The sequence below is a fragment of the Ixodes scapularis genome, unplaced genomic scaffold (assembly GCF_016920785.2).
Source record: "Ixodes scapularis isolate PalLabHiFi unplaced genomic scaffold, ASM1692078v2 PGA_scaffold1__304_contigs__length_218370807, whole genome shotgun sequence".
Classification (NCBI taxonomy): domain Eukaryota; kingdom Metazoa; phylum Arthropoda; class Arachnida; order Ixodida; family Ixodidae; genus Ixodes; species Ixodes scapularis.
The window spans coordinates 94,648,196-94,666,776 of record NW_024609846.1 but is presented as its reverse complement, the minus strand read 5'-3'; the positions used below and the strand labels follow the sequence as shown (position 1 = coordinate 94,666,776).

The window sequence follows — 18,581 nt, the reverse complement described above, 5'->3', positions numbered from 1 at the left end:
GTATGTGAATGAACCATGGCATAGTCAATATTTATATAATTACGATGAACTCAAAGCTTTCTTTTAATAAAAAAAAGTGTTGGTAAAACAGAAATAGATAAGTATTGCCATCCCCTGTTCATGAAAAAGTCCAGGGCTTGGGTCAATGATTTGGTGCTCGTAAAACATTTCTTACACTTTGACGTACAGATATATGCACAATAGCTAAAGTATAGGATAGGCAGTCTCTTGTATTTAATTCATACATGTGACTGTCAAAGAGTACTTTCTCGCAGTCTGATTTCATTCATGTGCGGTTCCTAGAGGCCATAAAATTACATAAAACCGGTGGTGGAGCGTTTCTGCTGACTGTGTCCCGCACTGTACATCTACTACAGAACTATCACGAACTTATTCAATTGAAATTTCGTTCCGGCAGCCCAGAAGAACTGATTAGTCTATGAGAAAATCGAATATGATACTGCTTTTCCAACTGGCAACACCATTTTCCTATAGAACTCCACAAAAATCACACTTATATCCACCTCCATGGTTTCTGACCGTTGGTGTGCGAAGGGGATGAGAAACAATGTAAGTAGTGAGGACTTAGATCTACAGAGGTGACCTCAAGGGAACATACAATCATAGGAAACAACAGTGAAGTTCAAATACTCTCACTTGCAGCTTCCACAATGACGACAAAATTGCCTAGAGTGATTCCATTGTCAAGAAGTGTACAGCTGAAGCACTGCTAAAGCTAAAAAAAAAAAACTGAAGCATACATGAGCTTGGAGATGACTGCACCCATTCTCCACTAGTGTCTTACATTTTTCCATTTTTGAAGAATTTTTTATGATGAAGGGTTTCCATCATCGGCTTTAAGGCGCGTTCACACCGGCGATGCGATCTAGTCGCGCGATAACTTTCATCGCAAAAGCGACTATCGCGGGTAAAAAGCGACGCGATTTGAGCAGTCGCTTGCTGACCGGACTTTTTGCGATGCGATCTAATCGCGGAGCGGCTGAACCAATCAACAGCGTTTGGAGCGAGAGTTTTCGAGAAGCGACTCGCCAACGAAGGCGTTGGGCTCGCTCATCGCGCACATCTATTTTTTTTTTTCTTTTTTGCGTTGCGATTTATTCGCATCACGCGACTGCTTACATCGCGGGTGTGAATGCCCCTTTAAGGAATGCCGAAAAGTGTAGATTTGTGTTAAACTAATTCCTTTCTTTTTAACTTTTCGACTAAGCTTAATTTGTATTAGTTTAATTTCATTTTCCCACCTTTTTATTTCTTTTTATTTTAAACCAGTTCTAAATGTCTTAGTAATCTTAAATATTTTCTCCCTTTTCAGGCAGTCACCCTGCTCGACGATGGGACATCTATTGGCGTCCTCAGGAATTTTTTCCCAGCTCTACACAATTCATGCAAGGGTTCAAGATTATCGTGAGAACAGCAAATCCGTGCCACTGGTGTATGCACTAATGACGCGAAAGACTGAGGCTGCATACATCCGCCTTTTTAAGGTTAGTTTTGCTTCTGGCTGGTATTAAGAGGCCCCTTTTCGAAATGCGAGCCTCTGGCAAAGAGGCGAGAGCTGATCTTCCTTTAGAGGAGGCTCACACATAATGCATACAAGGTCGCCTAGATTTTGGGGGGGCTGGCCTGGTTGAAGCGCCATAAGCCCCTTCCCCACTATCTCAACTACATACTCATGTGAAAATAGCACTTTGGGAACATAAACGATCCTGTGTCATACACAGGGTGCCTACCAACCTGGAAAAGAAAGAAAACCTAAATTGCCAGGGAATTGGGTGATTATAGAAAAGACAGGAAAAAGTCAGTTAATTTCCACCCCAATCAGCCTCGGTCAGACAAATTGAGCTTTCCTTTGTCTGAGCGACTGCAAACAAGGTGTCTGTGGTGTAAAACACGTTGCATGCGACTCAACTGGCGTGCCGGCTCAAACCCCTGCTCGGAAACTAGTATTGGCAGTACCTGAATCGCATCATCTTGAAATGCTCGCACTAAGACAAACTTCTCTTTTTGCACTTGCACTAACTTGTTTGTCCAGTGGTTTATTTAAAACCAGACATTTATTCAGCAAATAATAACAAAGAATAGACTGACAAGGTAATAGGATCCGGTGCTTGGACACCGGTCTGTTGGCCGTCAAATATACCAGTGTTTTTCACATAAAAACAAAGCTTCAGAGTCCAGACGTGTCCCGTCCTTTTATGGGTCGGTCAGAAAATTCTGATAAAATTGTCAGGGAAAGCCTGAAAAAGTCAGGGAATTTGAAAACAATATTTTGGTTGACACCCTGTACACATTATATGTTGTAGAAGGAGGTTTGTGACGGTTTTCTCAAATGCAATTTATAATGAAACCATTTTGTCTGCATTGCGATGTAGTCAACAGATTGTTACATCGACAGATACCTTCTGAAAAATTCACTTTACTGGCACTTAATTAGAAAATTCTTGATTTTTTTTTATTATTCAGGATGCACAGGAACCCTAACCTGCCTATAATTTAAAAAAATACAAGTGTGTCTGGTAAAATATATTATGTTTTTGACAGCAAAGTGATCATTGTTGCATGTGGCAATGCATGTACAAGACTATACTAGTTAGGCTCATCATCTCCAATCAAACAGGTACTCAACTGCCCTACTGATTGTTTTTCTAGTTGTTGAAACGACCCAAAGAAACAAAATTGAGGCGCATCTCAGGAAGGCCACCCGCCTACCACTGGAGGTACCAAGATTTACCCCTTTGACCAAGATTGAAGAGACAGGCATCTTTAACACCTTAGGGGAGCTAACAGATGTACACAATACAGCGCAGTATAAAAGACTCCAGACGTCTAAACGAGGCAGGAAACTCCTCCAAGAAATAGGACATGAAACTCGTGACCTTCCAGCTATACCAGATCTGGCCCCACCATGGGATTGGATACCCCGAATTAACACCAAGCCCATACCCAAGAAACATGAACCCCGAAAAAGACAACGAACGAAGAGCTCGAATCACACAGCGTATTCTCAATAAACAAGATACATATTCTTGTATTACATGGACGCCAGCTATGACCCCCAAAACAAGACGGGCACGGCTGCTATAGTGGGCCAAGAAACGCAAACCACATACACAAAGACGCTCCATCTCCCACTAGTCTGGAAAACTTAGCCATAACGGAGGCCATCAGGGCCCATGCGACCAAGGCGGTGTCACAATCACAACAGACAGCCAAGGGGCCATACGCAACTTCAGGGACAACACCCTTCCCCCACACATTACAACTATGCTAACAGACACTATGGTCAACCATCCTCAGACCACGGTGACCATAGAGTGAGTACCGGAGCATCAAGGCATAAAGGGGAACGAGCTTGCTTATGAGTTCGCCCGCGGAAACCTCAATCCGGGCGTCCTCATCCCATGACTCCATTCCTATGACCCTTACATTCATAGGACATCTATGCATGCATAAACAGAGAAAGAGGGGAGCTCCGAGAAAACAAAACATAGCTCCTCTTACCTACTTAACAGAGAAGGCTCAACTATAGTGCGGAGAGCGCAGACTACAAGCCTCATGACTGAACACCTTGGACACTACATCAGCGGCGCAAAAGGCACACCACAGTGCAGCACCTGCGGGTGGTACCTCAGCAATGCCCATCAGCTATGGGACTGCCTCAACGTAGCTGCCAAAACTAAAACAGCACTACAAACACTTCCAGCCAGACTTAAGCCCGGGAGCTGGGAGGAGTGGGCCAATCCCCCTGCCGGGACCGAACTAATCCTCTGGCCGCTCTTAGTTCAGCACGTTAAAATCGTGCTGGGCAATGAGTGGTAAAGAAAATGACCCAGGACGAATTTTTGGGTGCGAAAAAATGTTTACTTTCTCTCTCTCTCTCTCACACACACACAGCATATGGTAGAACTACTTTTATGAAGAATTGTCTACAGGACGTTCATCACCAAAATAGTACATGCCCACTCAAACATTGGGATCACTGTACATTCTTATTAGTGAGAACAGCAACATTTCTTGCATTCATAGTTTATGCAAAGTCGCACTACATTTACTACTCAGTATTAAAATGCTGGCAAAAATAAACGGGGTACAGTATAATAGTACCAGCACGCTGTACACTGGGTTAGTTGGTAGTCAATTGCGATGGTACGATGGCATATACAAAAGAAGGATAGTGGAAGAAAAAATAACAGTTCTTTATAATAGCAGTGATGGCTCTAAATTCCCTTTTGATCCACACAACTTTCATATTGATTTTGTGCGAGCCAATTTTTATTGACATGATCGCAATGACGACACAGTGTTCGTGCGTCACGTACGGTCATGCAGATACTAAATAGCTCCACGCGAGCGGGCGTTTTTCTCTGAGGAGCGCTTGACTGGTGACGTTCGAACTAGCGCTGACATCAGGACTGGTCTATGTGGAGCAGATGGGTGGAGCTGGGGTGTCCATCAACGCAAACTGCCATTACCATCTGCCCTTTCGAGAATCATGTCCCCCTTTGAATCGTACCGCGGTGATACAGGCTCAGATGAAAACGGCAATTCGAGTTGATGAGCTACCACTATCTGCTCCACATCGACGAGTGCTGACGTCAGCGCTAGTTCACGCGTAAACAACCAGTCAAACGCTCCTTTAAAAAAATGGCCTCTCGCACGTGGTGTTATTTAGTATCTGCACGAATATACATTCCTGTTCACTGTCCATGCTTTGTGTGGACTCTTTTGCCGTCAGAATTATGATATAATAGATTATAACTTAAAACAAGTTTATATTACAATATTAATTTTTAACTTTTAGCTCAATTATCCGTAAAAAAATGGACTGGCATTTTTTTTCTGTCAACTGCAAAATATCGCTACTATTTTTACTGTTATTTCAAAATAAGACCACAAGAGAATGTTTGAATGGATAACTTGATTTTAGGGATTTTAAGGAGCAACGCAATACCTGCCTGTGCCCTGCAAACTATAAGCGCTAACAAGTTTCTCCCCTTCACAGCTACAAGTGATGGATTGAACTTACTGTGTTTCAGGACCCTTCAATATGGTTGAGGAAGCCACTGGAAATCAACTGAGTTCACTTTTCTTTTGACGGACTTTGAGCAGGCCGCAATGAATGCCATTCAGAAGGTGTTGCCAGACACAAAGTGCCACAGGTGCTTGTTTCACTTGGGACACGCCATCTACAAGCACGTGCAGGAGTACAAGCTCCAACCCCAGTATAACCGTGACAAGAGCTTCGCGACGTCTGTGCGGATGTTGACGGCACTGGCTTTTCTACCGTACGAGAGGATCAGAGAGGTGAGGCTCACCTTTGCCCATTTGCCTTCCAAAATTAAGCGATATTATAAAAATATGAAAGCCAATTAATCCCTCCATCTAGTGGGTTGACAAAAGAAATTTATTTATATAAGCTTAACTTGATGTGTCTGTCGTTAACTAATACAAAGACTGCCTGTACCTATTACCACATTTCTTTTAGAGGTTTGCTGAGAAAAGCAGGCACACAACTTTTACAAGGTCAGTATAGCGAGTTCAAATACCCGCATGTACTCGCCTGCCTTCTCTGTGCACCTCCCTGTGCACGCTTGAGTCCTGAGGGAAAGGAGAAGCGAACGTCAGTCTGGACACTGCGAGATTCATTTCAGTGTCCTAGCTACATACGAGCACAAACGATTTGTCAAGCCAGAAGAAAAAAATGCAAAGACTAAGCAGTTCTCATATTTGTCTTTCTTTTGCTGCACTATAGTCATGCAGTTTCCTCCGAAAAATCGCTTTTCTTTTCAACGAATTGCTTCAGAGTGCACAAATCTCACAACAGTTGTGAGGGGTTCCCTGTGTAAAGTTATCAACTTCAAAAGCTTCATACAAAACACATTCAACAGTGCATTGTGCAATGATTGGAGCATGTATATGCATTGAATAGATCACAGTCACAGCTGTACAGCTTTCACCGATGACTCTTAACAAATATTGTGCCCTTGGCTGCTGCATGTTTTACATGTTATGTGGCCCCGCAGGCATACAGCGCTAAGGTCAACTGGAAGTTGCTGTCCCTATTTGTCACTTATTCATTGCCTCAATATCTCCGGTGTGGAGATTCCTGCACTGCATGATGCCAAAGGTAAGTGGCTGCATCTTATGGTGCAACAAATTCAATTTGTAGAGCGAAAGCTGGGTGATTATAGAGGAAGCAAAAGTGGGTGCACCAACCTTTACACCTTAGTTGAATATTAAATACGACTGTTACAATTATACAGGGTGTTTCAGAAAACGCAGGCCAAATCGCTCCTGCGAGAACTATTCATCGCAATGAAGAAAGGCCTGTGGCGTTCTGGTCCTGAGCCAGGGGCCCATTTAAGAAAATTATTAAAGTCCGGGATAATTAAGTTGTTAAATATTTTTGTGTAATTAACTTTTTTTAATATTGTGCTTAAGGGTATGGTTTGAATTAGAAAATTGCAGAACGATAGAAGGCGCGCGAAGCATCTTACCGTAAAATGCTTCGCGCGCCTTCTATCGTTCTGCAATTTGTTGATTTAGTGTTTTTCGATGATGCTGAGCAATTTTCTAATTCAAACCACACCCTTAAGCACAATATTAAAAAAGTTACTTACACGAAAATATTTAAAGGGGCAGTGCAACGGTTTTAATGTTGAAAGAATTGCCAGTTTGCATTTTTTATATTGTTCATACAAGCCCAAGTGACCAAAAACGCGTCACCTTTCCCAAAAAAACGGCTATTCTGCTGCGTAATCGCAAGGCAAAAAACGAATTATTTGCCGATCTGCAGCCGCCGGTGGCGGCTACGGGAACTAAAATGACGGCGTCTCTGGGGGATACGCGGAAGTCAACAAACCCTGTCCCCCTCCGCTGCTACACTCGCCGTCAGCCCCATAGAGAACCGTCCTTTGTGTCCATCGCTCGCCGCGACCTTCGACGAGGCTAATCCTTTGAAAGTCCACAATCGCGGAGGAAGCGGCTGGGGTCTCTGAAGAGAGGGCCCAAGGGGAAACCACGTGAACCCCCAGAGACGTCACTCGAAAGTCGGCGTGGAGAGTTGAGAGGCACTTCGACCTTCGATTTGTTTCATTTTTTTAAATAAGAACTAGCGCTCGCAAGAAAATGCGGCTTTCGGTTTTTCGTTCCATAGGTGACGCAGATTAACTTCCGCACTTAACTGGCCAAAGTCTGAAAATCGTTGCACTGCCCCTTTAACAACTTAATTATCCCGGACTTCAATAATTTTCCTAAATGGGCCCCTGGCCCAGGACCAAAACGCCACAAGCCTTTTTTCGTAGCGATGAGTAGTTTTCGCAGGAGCGATTTGGCCTAGAGCACTATATAGCTCCTTCGAAGCAGAGTAGCGCAGGAGTAGCGCAATCTAGAACGCCGCCTCTCGGCGACTAGCGGCGAACGCCCGGAGGTTCCAACTGCGGTCAGAAATGCATGGAGAACGTGAGAAAATCGTTGTTTCTTCAGCATTGTGGGGGTGTACGGAGTGGCAGTTGTTTTTGACATAATAATGGAACATTTTAGAATAATTTGCGCTAAGTTTTGTGCCCCGCAAGGACCCGACTTTTTTTTAAAAATTGCTTGAGCGGCATCATGCAGCAGACGACACGGCGACGTCACACTATTCACGTGACCCGCTCCGGCCAACCCGAAAAGCCCATCTCCGCTGCGAAGAAAAATCGTCTGCTTCAAACGCCATTGCCTTGGAAATTGCCTTCTCAAAATTTGCTCACGCATCCGATATTATTAAAACTTTGATGAAGTTTTTAGTGCTTTACTAACTTCACGGCAGACTAGTTTTGAAAAGTGTGAACTCGCCGTTCATTTTTTAATCAGCCGTGTTGTATCGATCTCCATGTTTTCTCCCATAGGGCGGGCCGCCTCCTGGAACCCTGAGTACCACGTGACTCGCGCCGAGCCGCTCTGTCGGCCATGTTGTCGGCAAAACACGGGGTTCAAAGGATTGTGCTACTCTGCTCCGTAGGAGCTATATAGTGCTCTAATTTGGCCTGCGTTCTCTCAAACACCCTGCATATTTAGATGACCTTCTTCGACTTGGTTTGCAATGTTCTGCTTTTTCCAGTGTATAACTCGCAGTTTTATTTCCAAAATTTTTGTTAGTGCATCTTATATTATACTCCATTTCACAATAACTTCGCGAACTGTGGAGGCTACGCCCCCCCCCCCCCCCCCCCCCCCCCCGACCAATAAGAGCGTCGGAGTGAGGCACGTGTCACAAACATCACTGGAGCGTTTGTTTCTTTGCGCCATATGCAAGGCCAGGAGGAGCAGACTCGTCTGCTCGGATGAACGTCTACCGCCGCAACATTGCCGTCCGCTAGACCAGCGAGCTCTTCGGGAACAGTTTATGATACAACCATACGCTCAATTTACCTGCGAATCTATCGCGCGGGTGTTAATGTCGGGACGATGTTTTAAACGGAAGCAGTCGATTACTTGGCTGTGATCATTCAAACACCGTTCAAAAGCCATATTGTTCTCGGAAAATGATTAATCCGACTTAAATATTTTTTAAAAGTAACCTGTCTTAGTCTTTATTTCGTGTTTTGTTGCTGTCAGAAGAGGATGTGCTAAACGTGCGAACCAGTTGAGCAATACAAAGAAAGAATGGTGCCAACGCGGCCACAGCGCTACAAGGAGAAAAGAATCGGGATCGGACATGGATGTGGCATCACATTTCTGGTTTAAAGATAATTGAAGCCGATACACTCTTAAATATGTAATTTTTGCTTTTCATATATTCTTGATAGAAATGGAATCGCACGAGCTCGAATGTCGTTAAATGAAAAAAGAAGTCTAGAACTACTTTTTGTCGCAGACGGCGCTGTTGCTCTGGTGGTAACGAGGCTTCCGTGGCCTCGACCCTTAAGGGTTATCAGATGCCTTGCTCCGACGCTCTTATTGGCTCGCAGGGGCCGCAGCCTCCACAGTTCGCCAGGTTATCGTGAAACGGAGTATACAGAGCTAATTATATCTGTTTTGTTTTTTTAGTTTATTTTTTAAAATGCGACTTACAATGATTTAATTAGATGAACTTCTTCCACTTGGTTTGCAAGTACTATATTTTCCAGTGTATAACTCTGAGCTCCTTTTACAAAATTTGCATTTGTGCTTGCTGTACTGCAGTGCAAATTATGTTTTTTTTTTCCTCTATAGGTATGGGCTTTAAAGGCCAACAAGCAGCCAGGAAGGAGAAAACCGCTTCTCAATTTCTCCTCTCCGTTGGAGAAAAAAAGGAAACCCTTTTCCTTTCTGTGGTGAGTAGCTCAAAGACTCACTCGTTTTGGAGAAGGAGAGAAGTGTGCGAGAAAGAATAGAAGAGGACAGTGGGAAAGGAATTAATACATATAAGAGCATACAAAAAAATTCCAAGGACACCTAAGCATTTCTTACGAGTTGTGAATGCGAAGGCATGAATGTTGTTCTTCCGCTCCCTTAGTTCGTCTGCAGTGTACTGGCGTTGAGGGCCACGTTTCGCTTCTGCCGAGATTGCGGCCGCCGCCGATGTAGATGCCTCAGGCGGCGCCATGTTCCTTGGCGCCGCCTGGGGCCCACTTGCTAGAAACAGCGTCTCAGCTGAGACTGGATAAAAGAAAGCACTGCCAAAGCCAGCGCACGAGCTGAGCAAGACCCTTGCTCGGGCGGACTGGAGACGCGCGCTTTCTTTCTCTTCTTACGGCCATTGCAATCGCCCGGGAGTCAATGGCATTTTTTCACGGTATGTAGTTCACTTGCTTGCCGCCAGGAGCGCAACCACCTCACCCCACTTAACCCCACTCGGAGAGTCCCTTCGAGCGGCTTTGCGCTGGTGTTGACTACGAGTAACAGAGGTGATCCTCTGTTACTTACTCAGAGAGTCCCTTCGAGCTGCTGTTGACTACGAGTAACAGAGGTGATCCTCTGTTCGTCTTACTGCAAGGCCAGGATAAAAGGGGACTTCATTATCCAAATCCTAGGTTTCTCGCACTTCTGAACAACATTGTAGCTTTTTTTAAAGGCTGTTAAGCACCTTCTGCGTACAAAGGTGCATGAAGTTCTGCAACTACTCATTGCACCCTATCTTGAAGACGCGCCAATCCTAAGTTATCCAGAGGGCATTGACAACAGTCACTCAAAGCGCTTGGCTCGTTTAATTTGCAAAACGTTCCTCAGAATACCTCTGAGTAACCATGCAAAGACGGTCACGGATTTAAACGAAAAATCAGCTGGATATCTGCCCAAGGCCTCGAGGAAGCACTTTAGGCTGTAATATGCACTGTGCGAAAATTGTACAGACTACTACACCATTGCCTACAGCAGCTGACCGACTTCATGTGCGGCCTATGAAATGATGATGCAGACCACGGCAATAAATAGATTGGGCCTGCTTACATTTCACGAGAGTGTACGAATTATGTATCATTTAAAGTTCCTCCACGTAGGAGGGGTCCGTCTCCTCCTGTTCTTGAGTTTCATCAGAAGTCCTGAAGGTAAAGACGAGTATAGTTTTTCCGCAATTGCATTCGCTGTCTCTACTTACTACTTTCTACTCCCGCATCTCTCGGAGATGTGCGTCAAATATTCACCGTTTGGGGCTCATGAGAAGCGCATTAGATAGTGGCTGAGGGTCTAAACGTAAGGATCAGGTGTCAAAGGCTATAAAAATCTCGGCCGCAAGTTGCGACAGCGCTGAGATACACTGTCAGACGCGCTCTGTGCAAACGGCAAAGGGTACCCGAGGGGTGAGGTAGCGCCCCCCTCGAATTGCGGCGGGAGGTGGCGATTGCCCCAATCGCAAAGGCCGTAAGAAGATAAAGAGAGCGCTCGCTTCCAGTCCGGCAGTGACCCTTGCCGCGTCTCAAGATGCTCGCGCGCATCAGCATTTGCAGTGCTTCCTTTCACCGAGTATCAGCTGAGACGCCGTTCTAGCACGCTGGCCCAGAAATGGCAGAAAGCCTCCCCCCCCCCCCCCCTTTCCTCCGGCAATGCTTGACGCAAGAGCGGCGGCCGAGCGCACGCTCTCGTGAAGTGGCCACCAATGGCTAACTAAGAGCCGTTTCGCCAGCCAATGGGATGATGGGAATTTTCTTCGCGGTTACAGACGCCGCCGGCTTCGCTCCATGGGATAGTTAATGCGTTCGCATTAATAAATAAATGCCCAATAATTGCATCCAACCTAGCACAAAATAAATACGAAAATTAGAAGCAGAACCGGAGTTGAAGCCCTATCTTAACATCCGTGACCAGTTTTCACTGCACGAGGGAATCCTCTTCAAAGGAGAAAAGATTGTTGTTCCGGAGAGGTTAGGAGAACAAGTAATCCCAGTCGCACGTGAGACACACCAGGGGATTTCCAGAACCGTAAGTGCACCCGAGACCAATATTGGTGGCCTCTGATGAATCAAAACATCAAGGTTAAAGTCGAGAACTGCACTGTCTGCCACTCCACAGACAAGACTGTAAAGGCAGCGCCTGCACCGTTACAACCCGTTTCCCCAGCAGCCTTGGGAGAAACTCGGATTCATGTCGTTGGACCTGTGGAGCGTGCACCTCCTAGTCAACGGTTCCTCATTGTCCTAATCGATTACCACTCGTAAGTGGCCAGAGGTCTGAGCTGTACCTTCTGACAGAACGACAACAGTCGTCAACTTTCTTAAGAAAGTCTTTTCCCGTGAGGGACTACAGTTACAGATTGTATCCGACAACGGAGTTCAATTCCTTTCACATTAGTTTCAAGAGTATCTCCGCATACATGGCGTCAATAAGCATATCAAAACATCCTTGTACCACCCTCAGGCCAACGGCCAAGTAGAAAGGTTTAACGGAGTCCTAAAATCTCGGCTCCAGTTAGCTGTGGTCTACGGCCGCTCGCTTCCTGACGCTGTCCGCGACCACCTGGAAGCCTACCGTAGGAAGTGCCATTCAGCAACAGGTCAACCCTTCCACTTCATGGACAAATTTATCGTTCAAGGCTTGATGTACAGGGCTTGCCTACACGACAAGTTCCAGTAACGCTTCCTCAGAACGGGAACAGCTACCCGCTAAAGTCCACCAGTATCAAGATAAGATGAAGTCGTACTTTGACCGTCGTCGAGCTGTAAGACGACCTCAGTTTCAGCCGGGACAAGCTCTTCGTGTTTTTCAGCCTCGACACCGAGATAAGTTGACAAGCAAATATTCAGAACCTCAAGTCATCAAAGCCCAGATCGGTCCAGCCACTTACGAGTTTTCTGATGGTCGCAGATGGAATGCTGCGAAGTTGGCGAAGACAGCCATGAAAGTTCAGCAAGGAAACAATGACGACTTCGCTTTTGACTGGGACGATGACGATTTTTCCCCAATCACCCAGCCGATGCACTTTTATAACTCGTCTACATCAAATGCAAGTTCTATTCTAGTGGTGGCGCAACCACCACAAAGGGGCTTCCTTCATGATCCTGTACTGGTTGAGGAGCCACCATCCCCTGACATCACTCGTACCTGGTCCGGTGACAGACCCATCACTTAAAGCCGCCGCGCCTCTTTCTGTTTTGGATCTTGGACAAGCCTGCGCCCAGGACCCGGGTTCGGCTATTCCAGATCCGGGGCAGTACTCGTCACCGGCTGTTCCTGATGATTCAGCTTTGTCCCGCCTCAAAACACCTTCCAGCGGCACAGCATTTTCAATGAAACCCCTCGAAGGCAGCACGAGCGACTGCAGTGATAGCATAGGTCCTGTGGGTGCTCCACTTGTAGTAAGTGCTCCAGCTACTTTGAGTGATCCAGCTACAGCTCTACCAGAAAGTCGAGGTCGACCAGTCCTCCAGACCCGACCTCCGGAATGCCTCAAAGACTATGTGCAGCTCATCGGTGTTACGAGTGTCTTCTATTCAAAATGGCCATATAGTGATGTTGATGGAAAACTTTGAAGAGAGACATATGCCGACTCTAGTGTATGTGCAGCTTTTGTAGTGAACATATTTTTGTTTGTTTTTTACTTGGTATATGTGTTGTTGCTTGTTCTTTCTTTTCTGCGGTGATGAGCAAAGACGATCTTTTCAAATCATTTTTTTTCTCACGAAAGAGAGGAAATAAGTGAAATAGAGAAATTGCGTCATTTTGTATAATTTTGAATTTGTTAAAGGCGTAACATTCTCCAATTTTTCTTTCTTTCTTTTTTTTTTCTTTTTAAGGAAGGAAGAATGTAGTGATTTTAAGTTCATCTTCTTCCTCGTCTAAGCCAAGCAGATGGCGTGACTGTGCGCCTTGGAAATAAAAAGAAAAAGAAGAGAGAAAGCACGGGGAATCTTTCGAGAAAGATTCTGCCTGAGAGAACATCGTGTGTCTTGTGTCTGATTCTCTCGCCTGGGATGGACTCGACCGGCTCGCTGGACTCGACCGGCTACCCCCGACAGAACTTCCAATGAGGTGAGCTGGTTTGGAGCAAGCTGCCCTAGGCTGCGTTAAGATGAACACTCGGCCCAGCGACGTATGCCCCATAAAAGATGCACCTCGGAAAATACAAAAAACTGGCTTTCGCTACCAAGCGTTTTACGGTTCCCCCAATGCCGTCGCAGGGACTTTTTCCGTGGGAGGTTGCAAAAAAGTTCCATTCAGCTGAAATACTGAAGTCATTATCGTGGTAACAGAGGTTCAGAAAATTCTTTTTGTTCTTGCACTGGGATGCTGCTCCGTCGGAAAAGTAAAATATTTTTCTTAATTCCGGCAGGTCATTTTTAACTTGCTTTAGGACTTCACACTGAAACGCATATACTGCTACAGTATCATGTTATAGGCAGTCGGAAATGACAGCAAACAACCTCACGGATATTTTTTTCAGCTCTTTCTTGCAGACGGAAATACACAACAAGAGGGTGGAGTGTAGCCTGCGTATTGATCCAGTGGTAAGATTGCGGCGCGTCTTGGAGCAGGAAATTGTAATTTTCCGCAAAGTCCATGAGAATGATGGCCTCATCATTTTGTAGTGTATTTTTTAATTCTGGCAAGTATCGAGCGTGTTGTTTTGCTTATGAAATGGTGCCTCTTTAGTTGATTCAACATCTCCGAAACTTTCTCAATAAAATCTTTTGGTGACAAGACAATCGTTTAAAGTTTGCAGCGCACGCCACTTATCCACTGCTGAACTTGGACGTGGTTCACTTGCTTGGTATCAAGGGCGGGCCCACTCTGAAGCAAGGCCGCAACGCATTTTGCACCGGGGCACATGTCGCACTTGCCAAACATACAGTCCTCTTTGTCAACTCGACACACTGTGGTAGCTAACAATTCTTCGATTGTCTCTTTTAGGCCACTAGCGTGTAATGTCAACTTCACGTTTTGGTGCTGCATGCACACGCATATAGTGTGCGTCCCCCTTGCCCGGCCAAAACACAATTTGAAGGGCGCATACTGGCAAATGTTCAAAATCCACAGGTTAAATTAGAAGCTTTCTTTCATTCTCGGTAAAGTTATTTTAGGTTTAATAACAACAGACGCTTTTGACGGCCGTACAACACATCCTTTTTACCTGGGAGCCAGTAAGACACTGAGTCATCCTCATAAAAATGAATCACTGAAGTCTTCACGCCTTCGCTTCAAGAGCGACCTCTCCTCTTTGGTGGCATGCACAGTACTCCGCGTTCTTCTTTGATTTTGATGGCCTCGCGCACCTGCCGTTCAGATGCCCCAGAAAACTCCATAACCTTCCCGCGAGACCCGGAATGAGGTGCTAGTGTCAACAACTGGATCTTCCTTTCGCGCTTGTCTTCTTGCGCCAACATACCTTTTAAATCGTTCATTAGTTGCACAAAATCAGAAAGCACGAAATTTTTCTCTGTGTTTCCCTAGGAGTTCGATGGCTGGTCAAGGTGTTAGCGAGAGACGCGACTGATAGGTCGTTTTAGTCAGTCGATCGCGAATAAAACACGTCCTTTAGAAATAAGACTGGTTTAATAAAGGCTTGCACGAAACAAAGCGTGATGGCGTCCCGGCGTCCCCGCTCCGTCTTGCTATCGCTCCCAATGTGGCTGTCCCGCTCACACTGAGCGCTTGAGCAAGCTAACACGCCCAAAACAAATGCGATCTGATCCTCAGATCATAACTATAGTCCTTATAACGGACTGGCATTCGGCTAGTCCTAGAGGGACGTGACCCTACATCACTCGGAGGTTCCAGGTCTTCGAGCGTTTCATCTGTGATCTCTAGATCTCTATCGACTTCTTCGGGGTTCTCTAGATCTGTACCTGTATCTTCGGAATTTTCGTCCGGGATGGCTCTTCGGTACTGAGACCGTCGCTCCGGTTAGCGTCCTCGGAGTCTGCACCCTGTCGAAGCACCTGTGCGATGATTGAATCGCCCAACTCAGGGACATTGATGTCACGTGTGGCATGTCGTCGCAGCTGTTCTACGTTAAACACCCGCTCTTTTAGTCGGTGGTGGCTCTGTGGAGCGCGCTTGATTTTAACAGTATTCTCGCCTAGAAGCTCTGTTACTTCGTAAGGTCCATCGAAATTTGGATCCAGTGTCAATGATCGATGGCCTATTGTGCAATAGACAGTGTCACCGATCCGGAAGTTTGGAACCTTGTGTTAGCCATCATAAAGTCGTTTGGCGTTCGCTTGGCTTTTCTCGAAGTTTCATCTTGCTCGGTCTCGGTTCCTGGCAAGTTCGGAGAGCCTGGATGATTCACTTAGCTCCTTATCAACGTCGGACAGAAGAAGCTGACCAGGCAGACGTGGAACATATCCGTGCATGAGTTTGAACGGATTATGTTGTGTCGATTTCTGCTTGGAGACATTGATGGCGAATACTGCTTCTGGAAGTTTCTTATTCCAATCCGAGTGAGACTCAATGATTTTCTGGATTACGTTCTTTAGGATTCCTACCGTCCGTTCCACCACACCATTGGCCTGAGGCCAGTAAGGCGGTGTTGTCACGTGTGCTATACCAAGACGTCGATGCACAGCTGCTGTCCTTTTGTTGATGAAGCCCTTTGCTTGATCGGTCACTATGGTCTTGGGGACACCGAATCTTGGTATCCATCGATTCATTAAAAAGTCCAGGTAGAACGTTGAAGCTGTTGAGGGGATTGCGGCTGCATCAACATATTGCGTGGCATGATCGACGCACACAAGCACATGGTGCAACCATCGCCCTCTTCCAAGGGACCAAAGTGATCGAGTGATACGACCGTGTTAGGTTCCTCGGGGATGGCCCTCGGTTGCAACGATCCCTCCTGGATTGTGGTCCTCCTGTTGATTCTCCGGCAAGTGGCAGGACCGGACGTAGTCCCTCGCGTGGCGTGACATGCTGAGCCACCAGTACCTTCTCTGAATCAGGTCCAACGTGCGTTGCGCTTCCATATGCCCTGTTGAGTCGTGGCATATTTGTAGCAATATGTCCCGCAACACAGCCGGTACCACCACCTTGGTACCCCTTCCGTCTGCGTTGGTCTTAACCAGAATCTCGTCTTTCAGTACAAATTCTGTACTGTCGTCGTTTGCTGGTGGAGGCATCGGCAGTCTGGGTCCGTCATTTGATATTCCCGTAGGCGGTTGTTAGCTGACAGTACCACCAAGCAAGTGGCATTCCTACTCGCTGTCACCTTGAACTGGAGAGAGTCCGGCTCTCGGTCCAGACCGTCCAGCCGGGAAAGTGCATCCGCTTTGTTGAGTTTGCCTGGACGATGACAGATCTTGAAATCGTAGTCAGAAAGCTGATCGATGGTCTATCTTGCAAAACAACGGTTTGTTGTTGCTTTGTGTGCTAGGTATGTAAGGCTAAGGTTATCGGTCAGCACTGTGAACTGTGGGCCGCCCTTGAGGTAGATGGCGAATTTCTCGGTTGCTGCTCAGTGTAGTGCCATACATTCCAGCAGGTTTGAGTGGAATTGGCTGTCGTGTGCGTTTAGTGCACGACTCGCATAATCAATCACGTGTTTTTGTGCGTCTTGGGCCTGAGTGAGAATGGCGCCAAGGCCATGCTGGCTGGCTTCGGTATGCACCGTTGAAAGGCAGTCGCTGCGAAAGTTGGCGAGGATGGGGGAGTGCTCTAAGGCGTGCTTCAGACAGTCTACAATATTTTGGTGTTCTTCGTACCAAACGAATTCACTGTCTTTGACAAGAAGCTGGCGCAGTGGTAGCGTCTTCGCCGAGAAGTTCTTTATGAATCTTCGGAAGTGGTTGGCAAACTGGATGAATGAGTAGAGGTGCTTTGCATCTCTTGAGGGCTGGAACTTGTCAACGCGTGCCACTCGTTTTGGGTCGGGAATCCTCCCTTCATCCGTGATGACGTAACCAAGAAATGATACTTGGCTGCGCACAAACTGACACTTCCGAATATCCATCCTTAGACCGTTGAGTACCACATGACGGAGTGCCTCTTCCAAGAGTTCGAGAGCTTCACTGATGGATCTTGCTTCCTGTGGGATGTCGTCTATGTATGTGGTAGTGCGTGGAAGTCCCTCAAAAGTCTTGCGCATCACCGTTTGCATTGTTTGTGACGCTTTACAAAAGCCGAATGCCATGCGCAAATACTCATACTTTCCATCTGGTGTCATCAAAGCTGTTTTGTGGGTGTCTTCGGGTTTCACACGAACCGTGAGAAAGGCTGTCTTGACGTTCATGGTGGAAAAGTAACGTGAATGGTCTCTCATGATTTCGTCAAGAGCATCCTCCATTCGCGGCATAGGATACGGAGGGTTCACCGTTTTAGCGTTGAGCTTGCGGTAGTCGTGGACTATTTGCCTTGGAGTAGTTGGGTGGTTCGGCTGGTCTATACAATGACGGTTGGTGCTGCGTACTCGCTTTGTCTTGGTCTGATTACTCCTTGTTTCAGGTATTCATCGACTTTCTCTCTCATCGATTCGCGGTCTGCGTAGGAGCACCGGTAAGGGCGCGAGGCTACCGGGATAGTGTCTCGCAGCTCAATTGAATGTTCCACGTGTGGGCACATTCCAAGCTGTTGTTCTTTTGTGGCAAAGGCTGTGTGATGCGTCATTAGTATTTTGCGCAGTCTTTCACGCTCCTCTGAGGATGCATCTGGCGTCATGAGGCCAACTGCCGCATTGATCTTTTGTTTAAGGTCCACGTCAGGACTTGACTTTGAAGGTTGAAACGAGACAAACATCGCAACATCCTTATCAATGTGTTGTGTAGTTTCCATTGCAAATGTTGAAATCAGTGCCTCTCCTGTTCTTTGAGGGGTTTGTTGTTCCGTGGTGGTCTCGTCTCGTTGGGTCACTTCGTGTGCCGGAAGTTTCACGAGAGTTTTGTCATTCGACACGTGAAATGTTACATCAACGTTAGCAAGCTTTCTCCAGTCTGATCCCGGAAGTATGTCCATTGTAGAAGGAAGTGGTGGAACCATCACCTCGGGGAGTCCGGTGGTCAACTGGCCGACGTCGATTGATAGTGTAGACGTCCACTGGGGATCGACCTGTCTGTCCAGCACTGTGACCAGGTCGTGGCCACTGCAGGCTGTTTTCTCTTGGTTGGGTGGGAACAGGGCCGGATTAAGGTACGGGCTAAGGGGGCTGCAGCCCTGGGCCCCAGGCTGTCAGGGGT

The 18,581-nt window shown here is 46.5% G+C and overlaps 1 protein-coding gene across 3 annotated transcripts; it reads left to right on the top strand.

Annotated features, from left to right (window-relative positions):
- The first annotated feature begins 1,331 nt into the window (after positions 1–1,331).
- LOC120847359 lies at positions 1,332–12,567 on the top strand. Of its 3 annotated transcripts, XM_040219072.1 has the most exons (5): positions 1,339–1,505; positions 5,058–5,325; positions 5,507–5,544; positions 6,045–6,148; positions 12,283–12,567. In XM_040219072.1, the coding sequence occupies exons 2-5, from the start codon at positions 5,137–5,139 to the stop codon at positions 12,315–12,317; spliced, it is 366 nt and encodes a 121-aa protein (XP_040075006.1). In that variant the 5' UTR covers positions 1,339–1,505; positions 5,058–5,136; the 3' UTR covers positions 12,318–12,567. The 3 variants fall into 3 exon arrangements, 2 of the variants coding, with proteins under 2 accessions (XP_040075006.1, XP_040075005.1); XM_040219071.1 differs by lacking the exon at positions 12,283–12,567 and having other exon boundaries at positions 6,045–6,294; XR_005717357.2 differs by lacking the exons at positions 5,507–5,544; positions 12,283–12,567 and having other exon boundaries at positions 1,332–1,505; positions 6,045–6,294.
- The last annotated feature ends 6,014 nt before the right edge of the window (positions 12,568–18,581 follow it).